Source organism: Leucopleurus acutus, assembly GCF_964270905.1.
Source record: "Leucopleurus acutus genome assembly, chromosome: 2".
NCBI lineage: Eukaryota > Metazoa > Chordata > Mammalia > Artiodactyla > Delphinidae > Leucopleurus > Leucopleurus acutus.
In genome coordinates, this window is record NC_139143.1 from 168102338 (window position 1) to 168127195 (window position 24858).

The window sequence follows — 24858 nt, forward strand, 5'->3', positions numbered from 1 at the left end:
CTGTACACCACAACGAAGAGTAGCCCCCGCTCACCACAACTAGAGAAATCTCTCATGCAGCAACGAAGACCAAACACAGCCAAAAATAAATAAATAAATATTTTTAAAATAAATAAATAAATACAGTATCTTACTCATCCCCCCAAACTCCATTATGAAACAGGCACTACTGTCTTCCTTTTAAAGAAGGTAAAACAAGGCTCAGAAAGGCTAGGGGACATACTCAAGAACACAGAGCTAAGTGGCAGAGCTATGGGATTCAAACTAAGACATCAAAGCTCATTCTCTTGCTTTAATACCAAGCTGCTTCTCTAATGAGAGCCCTCTCTACTGAGAGTAGAGCCTTATCGCTAGCCTAAGTAAGTTATGGAACGGCCCTAAAGCCATCTAAAGCAAAGGAATGAATCTGTCTCACCTGAGAAGGAAATAAGACCCTGTCAATTCAGACAGTAAGTACCTCACTTAGATGGGGTAGCAGCTCCTGGAGTTGTGGGTGGCAAAGAAGCTTAATGCTTCATAAAAGGTCTCTGTGGTTCTCTAATCATTACCAGTGCACAATTATTGTAACAAATAAATTTCTGCCTTGGGAATCAGACTACCTTGTGGCCAGTAGCAACAAAAAAGTGCCATAGATTTCCTGGTATTTCAAAATAAGCTGTCATAAACTATTCAAAACTTCTTCTAGACAATACTGTTACATTGTTTTATTATGAGATCTTAGGTGCTAAGGGATAATTTCTAAAATAACACAAGTGAGAAATCAGGGATGATAGTTTCTTCCCAAATTTGAACATAATTTTTCCACACAGCTAAAACTATCCCCATAATTCCTATAAGCTGAGTGTGGCTTCTGAGATGTGACCTGTTCTGAGTTTCAAGTCCCAAGGGGCAGGGGCAGAATCACCTTAACTCAAAGATTACATCACCTAGAGTCTAAGTGGCTGCTAAGTTCTTAACTAATACTCACATAGTGATAGCAGTTACAGTTGCATGGGATGACATCCAGTCCATTTTACAAAAGAAAAATCTGAGGGGAAGTGACTTGCCCCAGTCAGTTAAGAGTCAGTGCCGGGACCTATATCACCTGTCTCCCCAGCCCAGGTCAGTGCTTTTTCCATTACAACAATTACAGTTTGGTGGGGCGGGGATAATGTTGTGAACCTAACTGGACAAAGTTCAATCTATTTCTTACAATCAGGAAACAAAGAAAACCAGTCTTGAGACAAAAGAAACACTTTGGTACCCTCAGGAAGCAGGGAAAATCAGGTGTCAGCTGAATGGGGGATACAAGGGAAGGTAGGGTGAGTCTCTCCAACTTGAAGGGAGATCCAACTGGGGGCTTGACAGTAGGAAGGGAACAGAATGGACTTACATCTCTGCATCTGCTTGCTGTACTCAGACATGTTATCTGGGCGGATGGAGCGCAAGAATTTAATGTAGTCATCACTGTGGTACTTGGTCATCTCCTCAGCATTGGCTTTGTGAGGGCGCTAGAGGGCAGAGGGGAGAAAAGAGCATGTTATTCTTGACTACTGCCAGTCTTCACTCAGCACTGAGCTAGGTGCTGTACAGAATAAAAAGAAATGACTGATTAGATTCAGTCCTCAAGAAACTCACAATCTAGTTAAGCAAATAAGATTATCAAAAGAGATTCCGTATCTCAAGACCTAGATGGCATCTCAAGCTCTATTGCCTAGGCAAGTCTATATTTTTTTCCATTTTTTAATTTAAAAAATTGTTTTAAGTATTTAATTATGGTGGTAAGTCTATCTCTTGAGCCTCAATTTCCTCATTTACCAAATAGGGATAACAACATCTACTTCACAGGGAAGTGGTGAGAATTGGATGAGACTGTTAAATCTCTTTGTAAATTGTTTTACAAATCACTTTCTTTTTAATATTCAATATAACAATATATAATTATGGGCCAAATGGCTCTAAGAGTTCAAGAAGAAGGGGTGACTAGTAATAACTGAAATAGATGGGAAATCCTTTATGAATCATCATCACACCAACAATTCTGATCACATCCTCCCCATAATAACTTCCTTGACATAGTAATTTCCAGGTTATCCCAACATTCTGATTCAGCCTGTCCTCTTTTTAAAAATTCTCTTCCTCTCCTGCCTTAAAGGTGGGTCTCCTTCAAAGACAACCCTCTTCTTTTCTAATAACCAATACTTTTATAGTTTATAAAGCATTTTCAATACAGCTAACATTAATTATTTACTCTGTGCCAGTCACTGTTTTAGGCACAACCTTTTAAAGTCCATACTATTATTATCTTCACTTTGCAGTAAGGAAACTACAGCAGAGAGGGGTTAAACATAATGTGCCCAAGGTTACATGGCTAGTAAGCCGGAATAAGAAAGGTCTGGCTCCAGGGACTATTTGACTCTCATTAAATCCTCACTTAATATAATGAGAAATACTGAAATTGAAAGACTGATACTGTTTTATTAAAAAACACCCATAGAGGGCTTCCCTGGTGGTGCAGTGGTTAAGAATCCGTCTGCCAATGCTGGGGACACGGGTTTGAGCCCTGGTCCAGGAGGATCCTACGTGCCGCAGAGCAACTAAGCCCGTGCACCACTACTGAGCCTGCGCTTAGTGCCCATGAGCCACAGCTGCTGAGCCCACGTGCCACAACCACTGAAGCCTGTGAGCCCGGAGCCTGTGCTCTGTAACAAGAGAAGCCACCGCAATGAGAAGCCTGGGCACCAAAACGAAGGGTGGCCCCCGCTCGCCACTAGAGAAAGCCCATGTGCAGCAATGAATACCCAACGCAACCAAAAATAAATAAATTTAAATGAATAAATTAATAAAAAAAGACAGCTGGAGGAGCAATACTCATATCAGATAAAATAGACTTTAAAATAAAGAATGTTACAAGAGACAAGGAAGGACACTACATAATGATCAAGGGATCAATCCAAGAAGATATAACAATTATAAATATATATGCACCCAACATAGGAGCACCTCAATACAAAAGGCAACTGCTAACAGCTATAAAAGGAAATCGGGGCTTCCCTGGTGGCGCAGTGGTTGAGAGTCCGCCTGCCGATGCAGGGGACCGGGTTCGTGCCCCGGTCTGGGAAGATCCCACATGCCATGGAGCGGCTGTGCCCGTGAGCCATGGCTGCTGAGCCTGCGCGTCCTGAGCCTGTGCTCCGCAACGGGAGAGGCCACAACAGTGAGAGGCCCGCGTACTGCAAAAAAAAAAAAAAAAAAAAAAAAAGGAAATCGACAATAACACAATAATAGTGGGGGACTTTAACACCTCACTTACACCAATGGACAGATCATCCAAACAGAAAATTAATAAGGAAACAAGAGCTTTAAATGACACAATAGACCAGATAGATTTAATTGATATTTATAGGATACTGCATCTAAAAACAGCAGATTACACTTTCTTCTCAAGTGCACACGGAACATTCTCCAGGATTGATCACATCTTGGGTCACAAATCGAGTCTCAGTAAATGTAAGAAAATTGAGATCATATCAAGCATCTTTTCTGACCACAATGCTATGAGATTAGAAATCAATTAAGGGAAAAAAACATAAAAAACAAAAACAGACGGAGGCTAAACAATACATTACTAAATACCAAGAGATCACTGAAGAAATCAAAGAGGAAATCAAAAAATACCTAGAAACAAATGACAATGAAAATACAATGATCCAAAACCTATGGGATGCAGCAAAAGCAGTTCTAAGAGGGAAGTTTATAGCAATACAATCCTACCTCAAGAGATAGCAAACATCTCAAATAAAAAATCTAACCTTACGCCTAAAAGGACTAGAGAAAGAAGAACAAACAAAACCCAGTTAGCAGAAGGAAAGAAATCATAAAGATCAGAGCAGAAATAAATGAAATAGAAACAAAGAAAACAATAGCAAAGATCAATAAAACTAAAAGCTGGTTATTTCAGAAGATAAGCAAAATTGATAGACCATTAGCCAGACTCATCAAGAAAAAGAGGGAGAGGACTCATATCAATAAAATTAGAAATAAAAAAGGAAAAGTTACAACAGACACTGCAGAAATACAAAGCAACCTAAGACAGTACTACAAGCAACTCTATGACAATAAAATGGACAACTTGGAAGAAACACACAAATTCTTAGAAAGGTATAATCCTCCAAGACTGAACCAGGAAGAAACAGAAAATATAAACAGACCAATCACAAGTAATGAAATTGAAACTCTGATTAAAAGTCTTCCAACAAACAAAAGTCCAGGACCATATGGCTTCACAGGTGAATTCTGTCAAACATTTAGAGAAGAGCTAACACCCATCCTTCTCAAACTCTTCCAAAAAATTGCAGAGGAAGGAACACTCCCAAACTCATTCTATGAGGCCACCATTACCCTGATACCAAAACCAGACAAAGATAGTACAAAAAAAGAAAATTACAGACCAATATCACTGTTGAAAATAGATGCAAAAATCCTAAACAAAATACTAGCAAACAGAATCCAACAACAGATTAAAAGGATCACATACCATGATCAAGTGGGATTTATCCCAGGGATGCAAGGATTCTTCAATGTATGCCAATTAACCAATGTGATGCACCACATTAACAAACTGAAGAAGAAAAACCATATTATCAACTCAATAGATGCAGAAAAAGCTTTTGACAAATTTCAACACCCATTTATGATAAAAACTCTCCAGAAAGTGGGCATAGAGGGAACCTACCTCAACATAAAAAAGGCCATATACGACAAACCCACAGTAAACATCATTCTCAATCGTGAAAAACTGAAAGCATTTCCTCTAAGATCAGGAAAAGGATAAGGATGTCCACTCTCGCCACTATTATTCAACATAGTTTTGGAAGTCCTAGCCACGGCAATCAGAGAAGAAATAGAAACAAAAGGAATACAAATTGGAAAAGAAGAAGTAAAACTGTCACTGTTTGCAGATGACGTGATACTATACATAGAGAATCCTAAACATGCCACCAGAAAACTACTAGAGCTAATCAATGAATTTGGCAAAGCTACAGGATACAAAATTAATGCACAGAAATCTCTTGCATTCCTATGCACTAATGATGAAAAATCTGAAAGAGAAATCAAGGAACCACTCCCATTTACCACTGCAACAAAAAGAATAAAATACCTAGGAATAAACCTACCTAGGGAGACAAAAGACCTGTACGCAGAAAACTGTTAAGACACTGATGAAAGAAATCAAAGATGACAAAAACAGATGGAGAGATATACCATGTTCTTGGATTGGAAGAATCAATATTGTGAAGATGACTATACTACCCAAAGCAACCTGCAGATTCAATGCAATCTGTATCAAATTACCAGTGGCATTTTTTACAGAACTAGAACATAAAATCTTAAAATTTGTATGGAGCCACAAAAGACCCTGAATAGCCAAAGCAGTCTTGAGGGAAAAAAACGGAGCTGGAGGAATCAGACTCCCTGACTTTAGACTATACTGCAAAGCTACAGTAATCGGGGCTTCCCTGGTGGCGCAGTGGTTAAGAATCCACCTGCCATTGCAGGGGACACGGGTTCAAGCCCTGGTCTGAGAAGATTCCACATGCCGCGGAGCAACTAAGCCCGTGTGCCCCAACTACTGAGCTTGCGCTCTAGAGCCCATGAGCCACAACTACTGAGCCCACGTGCCTGGAGCCCGTGTTCCGCAACAAGAGAAGCCACTGCAATGAGAAGCCTGCGCACTGAAGCGAAGAATAGCCCCTGCTCGCCACAACTAGAGAAAGCCCATGCACAGCAACGAAGACCCAACGCAGCCAAAAATAAATAAATTTTTTAAAAAGCTACAGTAATCAAGACAATATGGTACTGGCACAAGAACAGAAATATAGATCAATGCAACAGGATAGAAACCCCAGAGATAAACCCACGCACCTATGGTCAACTAATGTATAACAAAGGAGGCAAGGATATACAATGGAGAAAAGAGAGTCTCTTCAATAAGTGGTGCTGGGAAAACTGGACAGCTACATGTAAAAGAATGAAACTAGAACACTCCCTAACACCATACGCAAAAATAAACTCAAAATGGATTAGAGACCTAAATGTAAGACTGGACACTATAAAACTCTTAGAGGAAAACACAGGAAGAACACTCTTTGACATAAATCACGGTGAGATCTTTTTTGACCCACCTCCTAGAGAAATGGAAATAAAAACAAAAATAAACAAATGGGACCTAATGAAACTTAAAAGCTTTTGCACAGCAAAGGAAACTATAAACAAGACGAAAAGACAACCCTCAGGGGGCTTCCCTGGTGGCACAGAGGTTGAGAGTCCGCCTGCCGATGCAGGGGACACGGGTTCGTGCCCCAGTCCGGGAAGATCCCACATGCTGTGGAGCGGCTAAGCCCGTGAGCCATGGCCACTGAGCCTGCGCGTCCGGAGCCTGTGCTCCACAACGCAAGAGGCCACAACAGTGAGAGGTCCGCCTACTGCAAAAGAACAAAAAAAAAACAAAAAAAAACGACAACCCTCAGAGTGGGAGAAAATATTTGCAAACAAATCAAAGGACAAAGGATTAATCTCCAAAATATATAAACAGCTCATGCAGCTCAATATTAAAAAAACAAACAACTCAATCCAAAAATGGGCAGAAGTCCTAAATAGACACTTCCCCAAAGAAGAGAGAAGAAGCACATGAAAAGCTGCTCAACATCACTAATTATTAGAGAAACGCAAATAAAAACTACAATGAGGTATCACCTCGCACCGGTTAGAATGGGCATCATCAGAAAATCTACAAACAACAAATGCTGGAAAGGGTGTGGAGAAAAGGGAATCCTCTTGCACTGTTGGTGGGAATGTAAATTGATACAGCCACTATGGAGAACAGTATGGAGGTTCTTTAAAAAACTAAAAATAGAATTACCAGATTTCTAGAATTCTAGATTTCTAGAATTACCAGAATTACCAGATGGCCCAGCAATCCCATTACTGGGCATATACCCAGATAAAACCATAATTCAAAAAAACACATGCACCCCAATGTTCATTGCAGAACTATTTGCAATAGCCAGGTCATGGAAGCAACCTAAATGCCCATCGACAGATGAATGGATAAAGAAGATGTGGTACATATATACAACGGAGTATTACTCAGCCATAAAAAGGAATGAAATTGGGTCATCTGTAGAGACGTGGATGGATCCAGAGACTGTCATACAGAGTGAAATAAGTCAGAAAGAAAAACAAGTATCGTATATTGACGCATATATGTGGAACCTAGAAAAATGGTACAGATGAACTGGTTTGCAGGGCAGAAATAGAGACACAGATGTAGAGAACAAATGTATGGACACCAAGGGGGGAAAGTGGCACGGGGGAGTGGTGGTGGTGGGACGAATTGGGAGATTGGGATTGACATATATACGCTAATATGTATAATGTAAATAACTGATAAGAACCTGCTGTATAAAGAAATAAAATTAAATTAAAAAAATACTTTATGGGTTAAACAAAAATGTTTGAGGGGTTGAATATATCTCATGAATTAATTGTACCAATCTACTGAGCACAATTTTACTAGCAATTCTCTAAGGGAATCCTCTCCCATCTTTAGGCCTTTGCATATACTACGGCCTAGAATACAGTTCTCTTCACATCCTCTATTCAATCTTTAAGTTGCAACTGAAAAGTTAATTTCCCCAGAAAGCTGTCCTTGACCCCCAGAGTCTCAGTTAAGTAACTCTCTGAAGTGCTCCGCTGAGAACCCTGTACTTCTCTTGTCATTCAAACTGCAGAGAAATTGTGCTTGCTTGCTCTACTCCGGGAGGCCAGGAGCAGGTTTATCTTTATTCTAAGAAAATAGCACAGGGGAGTTCACAGGTGGCTTAGTGGTTAGGATTCTGGGTTTTTACTGCCATGGCCCAGGTTCAATCCCTGGATGGGGAACTGAGATCCCGTGCAGCTTGTGCACAGATGCCCAGCACTTAGTAAGTACTCAATAAAAATCTGTTGTCATAATAAATTAACTCTCATTTGGATTATTTTTTGGTTTCCTAATTGGTTCCATTTATATCCAGCCTTACCCTGTTCCAATCCATCTTCCATAACGGTGTCACAGAAATCTTTGAAAAAGTCAATGCCCTCCTCTAGAACATTCAGGACAAAAGAAAAGATTCTAAAGACTAACATAGTAATCAAGGAACTTTGCAAGGTTCCTTTTCCAATCTAATTCTCCCCCTACCCTCTTTCATAATATTATACTCCAGACAAACAACTCTTCTGCAACAAGACCTACAGAGCTTCCCACCACAGTGACTGTAATCAAGCCTTCCTACTATTTGAAATTCATCCTTATCCTAAATCTCTGAAGGACAAAGCCCACCTCAAAAGCTGCCTCTTTTACAAAGTAAACGCAAATCTCACCCTAAGAACCCATCTTTATCCCAGGCCACAAAGTTCCAAGAAATATGACCTCACAATCAAAAACCACAAAACACACAAGGAAACAAAGCACCAGAGGTAAGAGCCCATAGAAACAACTAATAGCAGAATCAGATCCTCAGGGACCTTGGATATAAGTTTAAATAAAAAAGAACAGCACTGAATTTCTATACACCAGTAAGCAATTAAAAAATAAAAAATTCAGAAGATACAATTTATGATAGCATTAAAGAAATGAAGTACTTGGAAAAAAATCTAATAAAAGATGTACATCAGCTTTATAGAGAAAATTACAAAACTTTATATTGATAGCCAAAATCTCAACTGCCCATCAACAGTGGAATGGATAAATATAGTATATTCTACAATTAAATAGTACACAGCAATTAATATGAATAAGCTACAGCTACACACAAAAATGTATATTGTATAATTCCATTTATATCAAGTTCAGCAAAATTAAACTATATTATTTAGGGATGGGTAATTAGGTAATTAAATTATGATGAAGAGCAAGGAAGCATTAACAGAAAAGTCAGGATTCTAGTTACCTCTGGGGGAAGAGAAGAGGCTGTGATCAGGAAGGGACATATGTAGGTTTCTGAGGTACTGGCAATGTTCTATTTCTTGAACTAGTTTGTGTTTACGTGTATGTTTACTTTATATCAATTTGTTAAACTGCATATTTGTTTTATGCACTTTTCTGTTCATGTGTTATATTTCATAATAAAGAAGCTAAAGGAAATCTTTAGTGAGACATTTAAAAAGAACTAAATAGGGACTTCCCTCATGACACAGTGGATAAGGCTCCGCGCTCCCAGTGCAGGGGGCCTGGGTTCGATCCCTGGTCGGGGAACTAGATCCCACATGCATGCCACAACTGAGAGTTCACATGCCACAACTAAGGAGGCCACGTGCTCCAACTAAGACCCAGTGCAAATTAATTAATTAAAGACCTAAATAAATGGGAGATATACCATGTTCATGGATTCAAAGACTTAATATTCTCAAGATATCAATTTTCCCATTTTCCCTAAGCTGAAGCACAGAGTCATTGAAATTTCAACAAAAATCCTAGTAGATATATTTGTAGCACTTGATGAGTTAATTCTAAAATTTATAGAAAAGTACAAAGCGCAAGGAACAAGTCACTTTTTTTTCTTTTAAAGAACAACAAAGTGGGAGGACTTAATACTAGATACCAAGACTCCATAAAAAGCTATTATAATTAAGCCACTGTGGCAATGGCATATAGGGCAATAAACAGACCAAGTCAAGAGAACAGAGAGCCCAGAAACAGACTCAAACATAGTACCTGGCACTAAGTAGGTGCTTAATAAGTATTTGTGGAATAAATGAATAAATACGGACATTTCAGATACAAAAGTGGTGGCACTTAGCGGGAAGAAAACAGACTTTTCAACCAATCAGCTGGGACAATATGGGGGAAAAAGTTTCAGTGGATTCACTACTTCAAATCATTTTAGGGAACTCCCTGGCAGTCCAGTGGTTAGGACTCCACGCTTTCACTGCAGGTGGCACTCCTGGTTGAGGAACTAAGATCCCGCGTGCTGTGCAGTGCAGCCAAAAAAAAAGAGATACATAACAAACCATATTACAAAATCAATTCCAAATACAGTACATATCTATATGTGAAAGGGAAACCTATAAAGATTTTAAAAGACTAATATAGGATCATACTTTAAGGGTTGGGAAGGATTTATTAAGACATAAAAAGTACTTATAAAAGAAACAATAAATATGACTATGTTAAAATTAAGAATCTCGGGACTTCCCTGATGGCGCAGTGATTAAGAATCTGCCTGCCAATGCAGGGGACACAGGTTCGAGCCCTGCTCCGGGAAGATCCCACATGCCGCAGAGCAACTAGGCCTGTGCACCACAACTACTAAGCCCGCACTCTAGAGCCCGTGAGCCACAACTACTGAGCCCACGTGCCACAACCACTGAAGCCCACGGGCCTAGAGCCCAAGCTCTGCAACAAGAGTAGCAACCTCAATGAGAAGCTTGCACACCATAACGAAGGGTAACCCCCTCTCCACAACCAGAGAAAGCCCGCGCAGCAACGAAGACCCAACACAGCCAAAAATAAATAAATGAATAAATTTTTTTAAAAAATTAACAATCTCTGTTCATTAAAGATACATTAGATTGAAAAAACAAAACCAAAGTAGAAAATACTTACAGCAATATACTGACAATGAACTATATATACCAGAATATATAAAGAACTACTACAAATTGTTAAGAAAAAGAAAGTCAAACAACCCAAGAGGAAAATGGGCAAAAGACATGAAAATACATTTCACAGCAGAGGACATACAAATGGCTAATAAACATATAAACAGATGCTCAGTTTCACTGGTCACTAGCAAAATGCAAATCGAGACCATAATTACATATTGTTTTTTTTACACCCATTCGATTAGTAAAATTTAAAGTCTGATTCTAAGTGTAGGAGAGGATGTGAATCACAGTGTCTCTTATATATTGCCAGTTCATTCAACCACACTGAAAACCAACTTGGCATTTAATATGCACATATTCTACAGTCCAGCAATTCCACTCCCAGAGAAAGAGCCATAAGAAAATTTTGCCTATATGCACTAACAGACATGTACAAGAATATTCACAGTAACACTGGTCCTAACATTGAAAACCTAGATACAAATTAAGACCACAGGAGAATGGATAAATTGCAGTATATTGACATCATGAAATATTATTCAGCAGAGAAATATTAAAGAATTATAGCTACATGCAACAAGGTGGATGGATTTTAGTAGTTATAATATTGTGAGAGATAAGCAAGTCCCCAAAGACTACACGTAGCATGATACCTTTTTTAAAGAATTCAAACACAAGTAAATAAATACTATAACTTGTTTAGGCATGTACATACATGATAAACATAAAAATATGATAAGCAAGAGAATGATAAACACGAAATTTAGAAGAGTGATTGGGTTGTAGGAATATGGAAGTTCACAGCATTATTAAAATATTTAAGTAAAATGAATGAATAAACAATAAAATAACATTTTTAAAAAGAAGACCAAGCATGGACCTTCTTTAGATGCTTATAAGCCAAGGATAATGATTAACCCAATTCTGTGTATCCAAGGTCCAATTAAAAGAGAAACAAAACAATAACCAGACAATCAAAAAGAAAAATGGGCAGAAGGCTTGAATAGGAACTTCAATAGGGAAACCTGTAAAAAGATCCTCAACCTCACCAGTAACAAGTGAAACATAAACTGGCAAAAAAATTTAAATATAACAAAATCAAGTGTTGGCAAGGACTTGGAGCAACTGTAATTCTTCTACACTGGTGACAACTGGAAACCATTTTGACATTATTTAATGAGGGTGACTGTGTACCAATGTCCTGACCCAGCAATTCTACTCCTAGTACATCCCCTTCTGAAACTGTAGCATATATGCATCCAAGAAACATGCTCAAGAATGTTCACAGCAGCAGTGTTTGTAGCAGCTCAAAACTAGAAACAAACCAAATGCCCACCAATAATAATAAATAGACAACTTGTAGTATACTCTTTGAATGAAATACAGTGAAAATAAATACAGCTACATGTATCAACATGAATGACTCTTAGGAACATGTTGAGCAAAAAAGGCAAGTCACATAATAAATACTGTATGGCTCCACTTATGTAACATTCAAACATGTAAAACATGTACTATTTAAGAATACATACGGGTAGGGACTTCCCTGGTGGTCCAGCAGTTAGGACCCCACACTTCCAATGCAGGGGGCCCAGGTTTGATCCCTGGTCAGGGAACTAGATCCCGTATTACCAAATCCCACATGCCGCAACTAAAGACCCTGAGTAACGCAACTAAGACGCAGCACAGCCAAATAAGATAAATAAATATTTTAAAAAGAAAAAAAAGACTACATAATGGTAAATTTATAAAGACAAGCGAGCAAATAATAAATCCCAAGTTCACGGCAGAGGTTAACTGGGAAGAAGACAGGATCAGGGAAGGGCATACAGGAGCTTTAGCAGTCATGGAAATACTCCTTTTCTTAAACTAGGTGGTATTAATAATAATGTGGGGCTTCCCTGGTGGCGCAGTGGTTGGGAGTCCGCCTGCCAATGCAGGGGACGCGGGTTCGAGCCCTGGTCCGGGAAGATCCCACATGCCGCGGAGTAGCTAGGCCCGTGCGCCACAACTACTGAAGCCCGCGTGCCACAACTGCTGAAGCCAGTGCGCTGGAGCCCGTGCTCCGCAACGGGAGAGGCCGCTGCGGTGAGAGGCCTGTGTACCGCAATGAAGAGTGGCCCCCGCTTGTCGCAACTAGAGAGGGCCTGCGTGCAGCAGCAAAGACCCAATGCAGCCAAAAATAAATAAATAAAATAAATAAATTTATTTAAAAAAATAATAATGTGATTCTTTATATCCTACATATATTTTATAAAAATTCTTTCATATCTATTCAATATTTTATAAAAACATTAAAAAAAGAACAGAAGGCAATGAATAAGCAGACTGGGACTATACAAAATTAGCATCCAAGGCAAGGAAGAGAGCAGGATTTTTATTATGTAAATAGGAAGATGCCTGGATGAAAAGTGAAGATTTAGATTCTGGGACAGATTAATTAGACCTGTAGAGACAGAATTGGAGAAGGAACCAAAGAGGGTGAAATTGTGTGAAAAAAACTTCAACGTGTCTCCTTCAGGTACAGAAACTTTCTATGAGCAGTCTAGGGAACTTCTTTCAAGACTGACTCTCAAAAGCCATTAATTGGGCTTCCCTGGTGGCGCAGTGGTTGAGAGTCCGCCTGCCGATGCAGGGGACATGGGTTCGTGCCCCGCTCCGGGAAGATCCCACATGCCGCGGAGCGGCTGGGCCCGTGAGCCATGGCCGCTGAGCCATGGCCGCTGAGCCTGCGCGTCCGGAGCCTGTGCTCCGCAACGGGAGAGGCCACAACAGTGAGAGGCCGGCGTACCGCAAAAAAAAAAAAAAAAAGCCATTAATTTCAGGACAGACACTAAAATAAATGGCTCTTTGTGCTTTGGGAAAGGGATGCTAGAATCATAGCCCAGAGAAAGGAGAAGAAAGAAGGGATGAATGCAAAGAAATACTGCTGAGGGGAAGAGGACTAACGATTCATACTCAATAAAGAGATAGAGCCAGAGAAGGAAAAAGATCACATGAAAGAACAAGGTCTAGAGATTTCAGAAAGAGATTATACTAGGGTTTTGCTTTAGAAGTTTACAATAAGCATACCACACAGATGAAGTAATCTCCAATAATCTCTATTATCTCCTATGATAGCTACTGTTTGTTGCTTCCCAAAGAGCCATTCTTTCCCTTCCTTCTTGTTAAGAGATCTCAATTTGGTTGCCTGTACCCAGCCCCAAGAATCAAATTGCTGGTGAATGGTCTAAGGACAGCAAATGACCCAAGGAGATTTAAGGGGAAATCTGTTAGGAAGCTTCTAGGATGAGTTTTCCTCTTTAATAAAAAAATAGAGTGTGGGGTGAGGACAATGGAGAGTGATCCAAATTAGGGTTGCTGTAAACATTAAGGAAATAACAAGTAGCTCTGGCTTGGTACCTAGCAATCACCAATAAATGTTAGTTAATTTTTCTTCTCACTTAAAGATAAGATCAATTTTTTTTTTTTAATATTTTCTTGGGGGACTTCCCTAGTGGTGCAGTGGTTAAGAACCTGCCTGCCAATGCAGGGGACATGGGCTCAAGCCCTGGTCCAGGAAGATACCACATGCCGTGGAGCAACTAAGCCCATGTGCCAAAACTACTGAGTCTGCACTCTAGAGCCTCTGAGCCACAACTACTGAGCCTGTGCACCACAACTACTGAGGGCCACATACCCTAGAGCCCACGCGCCACAACTACTGAAGCCCGCATGCCCTAGGGCCTGCATGCTGCAACTACTGAAGCCCGCATGCCCTAGGGCCTGCATGCTGCAACTACTGAAGCCCGCGTGCCTAGAGCCCGTGCTCCACAATAAGAGAAGCCACTGCAATGAGAAGCCCGCACACCACAACGAAGAGTTGCCCCGGCTCGCCGCAACTAGAGAAGGCTCACGCACAGCAACGAAGACCCAACACAGCCATAAATAAATTTCAAAAATATATATAAATATAAATATATATATATATATATTTTTTTTTTCTTGGCCGTGCCGTGCGACACGTGGGATCTTAGTTCCCCGACCAGGGATAGAACCCTTGCCTCTTGCATTGGAAGCCTGGAGTCTTAACCAGTGGACCGCCAGAGACGTCCCAGGATCCATTTCTTTTTTTTTTTTAATTTATTAATTTATTATTTATTTTTGGCTGCCTTTGGTCTTTGTTTCTTCGCCCCTTGGAGGGAGGGGGGCTGGGGAGGCTACTTTACATTGCGGTTGCGCGGGCTTCTCATTGCAGTGGCTTCTCTTGTTGTGCAGCACAGGCTCTAGGCGCATGAGCTTCAGTAGTTGTGGCTTGTGGGCTCTAGAGCGCAGGCTCAGTAGTTGTGGCATATGGGATCTTCCCAGACCAGGGCTTGAACCCGTGTCCCCTGCACTGGCAGGCGGATCCTTAACCACTGTGCCACCAGGGAAGCCCAGGAGCCATTTCTTAATACCTCAATATCACTCATGGAGGTTGATATAGTCCCTGGGGTATGACAAGTACTCAACAAAAATCTGTTAAATGAAAAAGAGAGTGCTTAAGGTAACACTTGAAAATGAGTAAGATATAACTAGACAGAGTAAATAATCCTCCCAATCAGGATGGGGTGGAAAGAGGCAGAATCTGATCTGGCTGACTTGGAGAGGTTCTGAGGAGGGGAGTGGCAGGAAAGGAGGCAAGCTGAGGCCAGGTCAGCATGGTGTAGGTGTGCAACAGGAAGCGCCATAAGGCCTTGATGCTTACTATTCCACATTCAGGTAACGTCTCTTTATCTAAATGCTAGTCTGCTCCCTAGAGTTCCTGGAAACCTCTGCTACCTTTTATGTTTTTCATTCCCAGATGCTCTTCACACCTGAAAATGCTCTCTACTCCCAAGATCCGTCTGCTCCTCTATCTACCTTCCTTCCTTGCTTCCCCAGCTGCCTCCTCCAGTGGCTCTAGAGACATGACACAGCCATCTGGGACAGAGACTTATCTCCTTTCAGTCTCTGGAATGGTGAGGAAGGATACTGCTGTTGCTAGGTTACTTAAGCTGTCAGCACAGACTTTTAACAAGACTCTTATGCTCTAACTGTAAGACAACATAGGGGGCTTCCCTGGTGGCGCAGTAGTTAAGAATCCACCTGCCAATGCAGGAGACACGGGTTCGAGCCCTGGTCCGGGAAGATCCCACATGCCGCAGAGCAACTATGCCCGTGCGCCACAACTACTGAGTCCGTGCGCCACAACTACTGAAGCCCACGTGCCACAACTACTGAAGCCCACGTGCCTAGAGCCTGTGCTCTGCAACAACAGAAGCCACTGCAACAAGATGCCCACGCACTGCAACGAAGAGTAGCCCCTGCTCACCGCAACTAGAGAAAGCCCTCGCGCAGCAATGAAGACCCAATGCAGCCAAAAATAAATAAATTAATTAAAAAAAAAAAAAAAGACAACATAGGCCTCCAGCCCCTCTTTATTTTCTCATTTGGACCCTTGTGACAGCCTCCTGACTGGCCTCCCTGCTTCTAAAATGCATGCCTGTTCCTATCTCTCATTTAAAATACTTCACTTGTGGAACCTCCTTGGTGGTGCAGTGGTTAAGAATCCACCTGCCAATGCAGGAGACACGAGTTCAAGCCCTGGTCCGGGAAGGTCCCACATGCCGAAGAGCAAATAAGCTCATGCACCACAACTACTGAGCCTGCACTCTGGAGTCCGCGAGCCACAACTACTGAGCCCGTGTGCCACAACTACTGAAGCCTGCGCGCTTAGAGCCTGTGCTCTGCAACAACAGAAGCCACTGCAATGAGAAGCCTGCGCCCCACGACGAAGGGTAGCCCCCGCTCACCGCAACTAGAGAAAGCCCGTGCACAGCAACGACGACCCAACACAGCCAAAAATAAATAAATTAAATAAATAATAATAAATAAATAAAATACTTCACTTGCTCTTCACAGCTTCCAGAAGAGGTTCAGATTGGGAACCTCTGGACCAAATTTGGTCCACAGATATGGTCATGTGCTTTTGTTTGCACACATTTAAAACAAACAAACAAACTTGGGCCAATATTTTAAACTTGGGAGATTTTACATAATAATCTAGAGTTCTGGCTTCTCTTTAAAAACTGATAGATGGGGCAAAAGTCATCAGATGGAGCTGAGTCAAGATGTTAGACAGTCCACACTCTCTAGTAACTAGAGACTTGGCATCTAGTTCAACACAGTTCCAATCACTCTTTTTTTTTTTTTTTTTCTCCAGCCATTGGATTTTTTGACCCTGGTGCCACAGAGTTGCTTAGTACATCCAATCCTTGCTGACCTCTCCAGCTCTAGCTCCCCTCTCTCACACCTGTGAACTTTATACTACAATACCTGCACACTGAACTACTTATATTTTCCCCAAACACACCATATTGTTCTTACCTCTCTGCCTTTTTGTGTATGTTCTTTCCTCAGCCTAGAATGCCAGTCCCCTCCTGAACTCCAGGCTAAATTCTATTCAGTCTTTAAAACACTGCTCAGATATCACCTCTAGAGAACATTCCAAGGCTCCCTTCCACCTTCACACCTTATTATCTCTGCATCTTATACATTGTTTCATTGTTGCACTTACACACTGTACAATTTATTTGTGTACATGTTAGTCACCAGCACTAGAGTGAGCTCCTTAAAAACAGAGAATCTCTATCATTTACAGTGTCTGCCATGTAACAGTCACTCAACACATTTGATAAATGAGTAGCTGAAAAAATGAGATAATGAGTGACATATGGGGAACCAGAGCTGACGAGGTTAGGGAGGGGAGACGCTCCCAGTAACTCACATAGATTTCCATCTTTCGGTAAAGACCATAGTTAAGGAGCAAATTGTGAGTCATGCGGATTCGGTGAGGCTTCATTGGGTGGCCTTGTCCATAATAGTAATTTCCAACATCCCCTGAAGAAGAAAGAGTGACAGTTTCAGTGACACAGTTAGACATACACTTCCAGGAGAACCCATGAATATTTACAACAAATTTCTAGGCAAACTCTCTTTCTGGTTCATCCTAGACTCCAAGATTCTCTCCCACCTCAAGGAAGGGTAACTCCAAAAGAAAAAACAAACAAAAAGCAGGGGACCTTGGTGAGATGAGCATTTAAGGATGTCTGTCTAGCCCAGTTTTTTCCCCTGGAGCCTACAGGCACTAGGATAGTGTGAGGAGGTCATTCCAAATCTACTGGGGAACAGCAGCGAGTGAGGTGACTCACCTCACTGTATCTCCAAGGAATTCATTCCCACAACAGAAAAATAACCATCACTACTTAGAATTACTGTAAGTCACAGTTCACCTCTTGCACATCATGACACTTTATGGTGTCAACGTACATTCGCATTCATTTTCCTACTGGATTCTCACAAAAAAATAGGACAGGGAGTATTATTCCCAGTTTATATATAAGAAGACTAAATTCACCATCTCTTGATTCATCTATAGCAATAACCTTCTAATTGGTCCCTCTGCCTTCAATTCAAACTATCTGCCACACTGTTACCAGTTATTTTCCTAATATACAGCTTTGATAACATCACTCGCCTACTCAAAAATCCTTAATGGTTCCCCATCCCCTACAGGATAAAGAATAAAGAACAACTTCAGTAGCCTGGCATTAAAGGAGTTTCTTAATCTACTTTTCCAACTTCCTACCACCACCACCTTGCCCAGCACGCGCGTGTGCGTGCGCACGCGCACGCGCGCGCGCACACACACACTCTCTCTCTCTCTCTCTCTCTCTCTCCCTCTCCCTCTCTCTCTCTCTCTCTCCCTCTCTCCCTCTCTCCCTCCCTCCCCCTCTCTCTCTTTTTTTTTTTTTGCGGTATGCGGGCCTCTCACTGCTGTGGTCTCTCCCCTTGCCACTCCCCGACGCGCAGGCTCAGCGGCCATGGCTCACAGGCCCAGCCGCTCCGGCTCCGCGGCATGTGGGTCTTCCCCGACCGGGGCACGAACCCGTGTCCCCTGCATCGGCAGGGGGACTCTCAACCGCTGCGCCACCAGGGAAGCCCTAGCTGCCTGTTTTTTGTAAATAAGATGTTATGGCACACAACGATGCCAATTAGTTTATATATTATCTATGACTACTTTCACATTATAATGGCAGAGTTGAGTAGTTAAATACTTACTACAGAGACCCACCCATATGGTACACAAAGCCTAAAATATTTACTATCTGGCCCTTTACAGAAAGTTTGCCAATCTCTGCTATAAATGCACTAGATTATTACCAGCTTCCTGAACATGGCATTCATCTTCACACCAAAGTATCCTTTGTTCAGACTGTCCCTCTGACCTGGAATGTCATTCCTTCTCTGATGATCCTCATACTACAAAGCCCAGCTCAAGCTCCAACCATAGTCTTGATCAGAATAAATGGTCTTTTCCTCTGCATGCAATTTATATATGGCATGTAATTTTGTTTTGTATCTAAATTATTTACATATCTATTTTATGTCTACAAGACTAGCTCCTTGAAGGCAAGGACAAATATGCCCTGTATATCATAGAGGCTCAATAAAGATTCAAGGAACTGAGGTGAGACTCAGAGAAGTTATGTGCCTGCTCAAGATCACACAGCTAATGAATGATCTGGGAGTCAACCCTTCTAGCTCCGAATCCGGAATGCTAAGAACTACATTGGGTGTCCCAGGTACCTACTTCAGTTCGCACTTAATCTAAAGGGCTCTGTGAGTCTACTTGGTAGAAAGTTCCTGGAACAATATTTCAAAATCACGTGAATTGCACACCCAAAGTTCTCTCCTTGGAAGTCCATCAGGATGAGGCAGATCTTTCAGCACCAGTGAAAAAAAGGCCCCAACCTCTTAATCATTGATTTGGTAGTGCCAGAAACAGGCTTCATTCCAGGGAGCAATGCACTGTGGGGAATGCCACCAACAGCATCCAAGCCACTCCAATTCTCTTTGGCACAGACATGGCCTGGGATAATGGGAAGCTTCTAAACAGTTGGATTATTTAGGATCTCATCCTCTTCTCTCTCTTTTTAAATAAACTTTATTTTTTAGAACAATTTTAGATTTACAGAAAAATTGCAAAGAAGTACAGAATTCTTAGATACTACACTACTATTTCCCCACTACTAACATTTTACATTAGTAAAATAAAAAGTATTTGTTACAATTAATGAAGCAATATTGATACATTATCATTAACTAAAAGTCCATACTTTGTTTAGATTTCCTTAGTTTTCACCTAATGTCCTTCCATCCTCTTCTCTTAATCTTAGTGAGGCCTGTGCTCTCAACCAGAGCCACAAGCCAGAGCACAGCATGTAGTGGCATTCAAGAGGGACCATTGTCCCATACAGACAGACTTTGAGACGCAGTAGCAGGGAAGGCAGGCAGAAGAGTTTGTTCCCAGGGCTCCTCAGACAACCTTATCAGCCATGGGGGGCGGTGGGGGGGGGAGAACAGGTTCTCAAGGCATTGGCAGAGACATCCAGATGCAGACCCAATTTGTGGGCAGTCAGGAGTCACAAGGTCATTACTATGTGATATAACTGGCTTCCTGCTTACCCATATCTCTGGCCTATCAACCCAGAATCCAGCCAAGGTTTAGACCTGGGGAACTAAGATAACTTATGTAGAAAGCTAAGGGAGTACCTGAGGGTGGGGCCCAAAGATACCATTTTCCTTAACAGTTTTTAATCAGGTTGCTGAGAGACTTTAAAAAGAAATCATGCTTTTTGGGCTTCCCTGGTGGCGCAGTGGTTAAGAGTCCGTCTACAAATGCAGCGTACATGGGTTCGTGCCCCCGTCCAGGAAGATCCCACATGCCATGGAGCAGCTAGGCCCGTGAGCCATGGCCGCTGAGCCTGTGCGTCCAGAGCCTGTGCTCCGCAACAGGAGAGGCCACAACAGTGAGAGGCCCACTTATCGCAAAAAAAAAGAAAGAATGCTTTTTATATAGAATTGGCCCTCCCCATCCACTAACCCTGGCTAAGGAGGGCCTACTATACTATGCAATTTTATGTAAGGAATTTGAGCATCCTTTTGATATTTGCACTGGGGTCATGGAACCAATCCAGCTTTTTTAAACTTTTTAAAACTTTTTTAAAAAGAGCTTTTTGCACTGTTCTTATAGTTTCTCAGCTTTATAGGGGAGTGACCTGAGGCCCGGTAAGGTAAAATGACTTACCCAATACTTCAAAGCTTCTGAGTGGTAGAGACAAATCTGAGCCCCAAACTAGTGACCTCACTGCAAAACTCACAAGTAGTTTCTCAAAAAGTAAGAAATCTCCCTTCTCTAAAGACTGATGTCTTTCCACTTTTTCTCTTTTTAAACTGAGAGTGTAGAGATCACAAAACTGTGCAAACCGATAAGGCTACAGAGTCACAGACGCCAGCCTCAAATGGGCCCTCACCACTGCCCAGCAATCCTTCCAATTTTTTCTCCTGGCTCCCTCTTTCATAACAGCTATCTCTCTTCAAGTTTCCTACTCTACCAACTGCCCTCCCCCACTCTCAGGAAAAGGAATATTCTCTTACCTCATCTTGAAAACTCCCTCCACTTTCTCCCCATCATTTCCCCTTCAAACTTACCTATCTCTGAACTTTTCCTTGCCACTTAACCTCTCTGTCCCGGAGGAACTTCCCCTTGCAAGACTAGTGTCCCTACCTGTGCTCTGGTTTCCATCTCACCTGGTCTCTTCTCAGGGATCTCCATCATTACTAGCCCCTCTCTCCAATATCTGGCTATTTTCCTTAAGAATTTGCATATACTCAACTCTCAGCCACTACATCTCCCCTTTATCAACAACCCTCTCTCTCTGTCCCAACAAGCTTCCTTTAAAAGATCAGCCTAGGGACTTCTCTGGCAGTCCAATGGTTAGGACTCTGTGCTTCCACTGCAGGGGCACGGGTTCGATCCCTGGTCAGGGAACTAAGATCCCGCATGCTGTGCAGCGCTGCCAAAAATAATATATAAAAATAAAAAAAGTTCAACCTAATGTCTCCTCTTAACCCATCCATTCATTCTTCAATCTACTGCAATTCAGCTTCTGTTCCAAATCCTGCACAGGAAACAGCTGTTGCCAACACTTGGCCACTCCCTCCCTCTTTTGGCTACTGTAACCCAACACTTTTTGGTTCACTTACATCTCTGGTCATTCCCTTTGTATCTTTATTCATTTAATCAACAAGTATTTCTTGAGAAAATATGTGCCTACTATGAGCTAGGCACTGTTTTAGGGACTGAGCATACAAAGGTAGACAAAACATGATCCCTTTCCCTAAGGACCTTACTGTCTTTAAGAAGTATGAACAAGTAAATGGGCAATTCCAATACACAGTGACAAATGCTATGGCAAGAGAGTGCAGAGCATGAAGAACACTAGACTTTTTCTCAGTCCACTTCCTTAGAATTCCGCCCTGGACCCTCTTCTCTTTTCACCCTATACAACTTCTTACATGGGATGCGAGAGTGACTGCATCCTCTCCTATAAATAAAATTATCACCTGTATGTATGTATTCTGACAATCACCAAAAATCTCTATCTTCTTGTTTGTCTTCTAAACTGCAGACCTGAATGGCCAACTGCCTACTGGACACCTCTACTTGGATATCCCCCAGACATCTCAACAAATATTTCTTCAAAAAACAAAACCCGGGGCTTCCCTGGTGGCGCAGTGGTTGGGAGTCCGCCTGCCGATGCAGGGGACACGGGTTCCCGCCCCGGTCCGGGAAGATCCCACACGCCGCGGAGCGGCTGGGCCCGTGAGCCATGGCCGCTGAGCCTGTGCTTCCGGAGCCTGTGCTCCGCAACGAGAGAGGCCACAACAGTGAGAGGCCCGCGTACCGGAAAAACCAAAAATACCCGGAACTTCCCTGGTGGCGCAGCGGTTAAGAATCCGCCTGCCCATGCAGGGGACACAGGCTCGAGCCCTGGTCCGGAAAGATCCCACATGAAGCGGAGCAACCAAGCCTCTGAGCCACAACTCCTGAGCCTGCGCTCTAGAGCCCGCGAGCCACAACTACTGAGCCCGCGCCCAGAGCCCGAGCCCCGCAGCAGGAGAAGCCACCTCAGTGAGAAGCCCGTGCACCGAACGAAGAGTAGCCCCCGCTCATCGCAACTCAAGAAAGCTGGCACACAGCAACGAAGACCCAAAGCAGCCAGATAAGTAAATAAATAAATAAAACAAAACCCAAAGTTATTAACTGACCCTGCCTTCTACAAACACTCAGCATCAAACTGCCCAAACCAGAAACTTGGGATCCTTGTCTTCTTCCTTACTTCTCCATTCATGCGTTTAATTTCTGTCCCAGAGTGACAGTTCCAAGGTATAAATCTGATGATGTCACTAACCTGCATACAACTTCAATGATTCACAAGTGCCCTCAGAATAAAGTCCAACTTCCTTAGGGTGGTATGCCCAGCCCTTCATGATCTGGTCCCCATTTACTCCTCCAGCCTCATCACTTGCAACCTTTCTCTCACCCCTGCTCTCTACCTTCTAACACTGTGCCCTCAAATCTATGCCTCCACCGTTCTGCACATAGACCTGCCGTTTTTCAAACGTGCTGTCCTTTCTCTTACCTCTCAACTTGCTGTTATCTTTGCCCTGCCTGGGCCTGGCTAATAACTCCTGTTCTTCAGGTCCTAACTGAGACGGCACCTCCTTGCCTGACTCCTCAGGCTGGGCGGGTGCTTCTTCTCTGTGCTCCCAGACCACTCTGAGCTGTCCTTCCTCCCAGCCTGATAGTGGAGAGCAATTCTTTGTCATTGTCTACCTGCTCCTCCGGACTGAGAGGAAGGTGGCAAGTGCTTTGGTCTTCCCATGGCCCCAGCCCCTAAATGCTACCTAGAACAGAGGAAGCTGCTGCTCCACAGATCTCTGTTCAACGAAAAAGTTTGTTCTAACAAGTTGCATCCTTCTCCTTCCAACCTCAGGTGTTCCATTTCCCAGCAGCAACTGCAGGGCCTGCTGGGAGATGGGGAGGGATGCTGGTGACCTCTAGGTGGTGAGCTCTGATGGCCTCTCACCAGAAGAGATGAGGAAGGAAAGGGGCAGTGAGAGACCTTCGGATTCTCAGCAGTAACATGTAACCCTGCAACCTTCTCCACCAGATTCTGCCTCCCCCCTCGGACTCTGCCTCCCCTCTAGGAGGCCGCCGCAAACTCCACATCAGACTTCAGAAGTCCCCTCCAAAGTGACCTCAGGCTTCCCCAGGCGACCCTCTCAGCCTCGGACTCCTCCCTCAGCATCCCCTCTCAGCCTCGACCTCCTTCCCCTTAGCCTCCTCCCTCAGGCTCCACCTCCTTTCCTCTTAGCCTCCTCCCTCAGCCCCGACCACCTTTTTTCAAACTCCGCCCTCAGCCTCGACCTCCTTCTCTCAGCCTCCTTCTCTCAGCCTCCTCCCTCAGTCTTTCCCCAATGCCTCAGCCTCCCCCCTGAGATCTCCTCGGCTCCCTCTCCCAGATGCCGCCTAGCCCGGCCCCGCCCCCTACCCCGACGCGAGGACTGTGCTCACCGTCGTAGTAGTAACAGACTTTCCTCCTGGTGCCCTGAGTCTGCGCCATCTTGCTCGCCTCCCGTCCCTCCCGTCAGTCTGTCCGTCCACCCTCCCGCCCGCCGGCAGCTCCGCTCAGCGTCAGACCCAGCAAACAGGGGGCGGGCCTCCAGCGCGTTCCGCCCGTCCCCGCCCGGGCTCACCTATAGCCGCGCAGCCCGGGCACCGCTCCAGCCAATCAGAGGCGCCGGGACGGCCCGGAACTCGGCGGGGGGCAAGGGCAGCCCGGCGAGGCCTCGGAGGGCCCCCTGGGCCTGTACCAAGGTCCGCGACAGGGGGTGGGGCTGCCCCAGGACCGTACCATTCGTCCCGGGGGAAGAAAGACGGACTGCAAACTTCGCTGTCCCATTCGGCTTTGGGAGAGTGCTTGGAGATCAGAGACCAACTTTGTCATTTGACAAAGGCCTACGGTGGAAAGTGACTTGCGCAAGGTCACTCAGCTGAGTTTGGAGCAGGAGAAATAAATTGACAAAGGACAGGAAACTGCTGTAGGCCAAACGCTGTGCAATAGCTTTACCGACATTATCTCAGTCATCTCCATTATTCTTCACGACGGCTCTGGAGGGGGCCTTTTTATCACCATTTAACAAAGATAACGAAGTTCGGAACTTTGTGGCTTCCTCAGAGTCACACAGTAATTACGTTCAATTTTCAATCGTAATTTTTTGAATGCCTACTATGCATCAGAGGCACATTAAAAAAGTGGCAGA

At 43.2% G+C, this 24858-nt stretch overlaps 1 protein-coding gene across 1 annotated transcript in view; it reads right to left on the bottom strand.

Annotated features, from left to right (window-relative positions):
- Nucleotides 1-24182, bottom strand: part of HDAC1 (histone deacetylase 1) — a 40747-nt gene extending 16565 nt beyond the window's left edge. The window contains exons 1-3 of the mRNA XM_082834396.1: nucleotides 24110-24182; nucleotides 17414-17526; nucleotides 1373-1490 (exon numbers count right to left, since the gene is read on the bottom strand). Coding sequence (XP_082690522.1) covers nucleotides 1373-1490; nucleotides 17414-17526; nucleotides 24110-24158 — 280 coding nt within the window. The 5' untranslated portion in view covers nucleotides 24159-24182. The remainder of the gene's footprint in view (nucleotides 1-1372; nucleotides 1491-17413; nucleotides 17527-24109) is intronic.
- Between the last annotated feature and the right edge of the window lie 676 nt (nucleotides 24183-24858).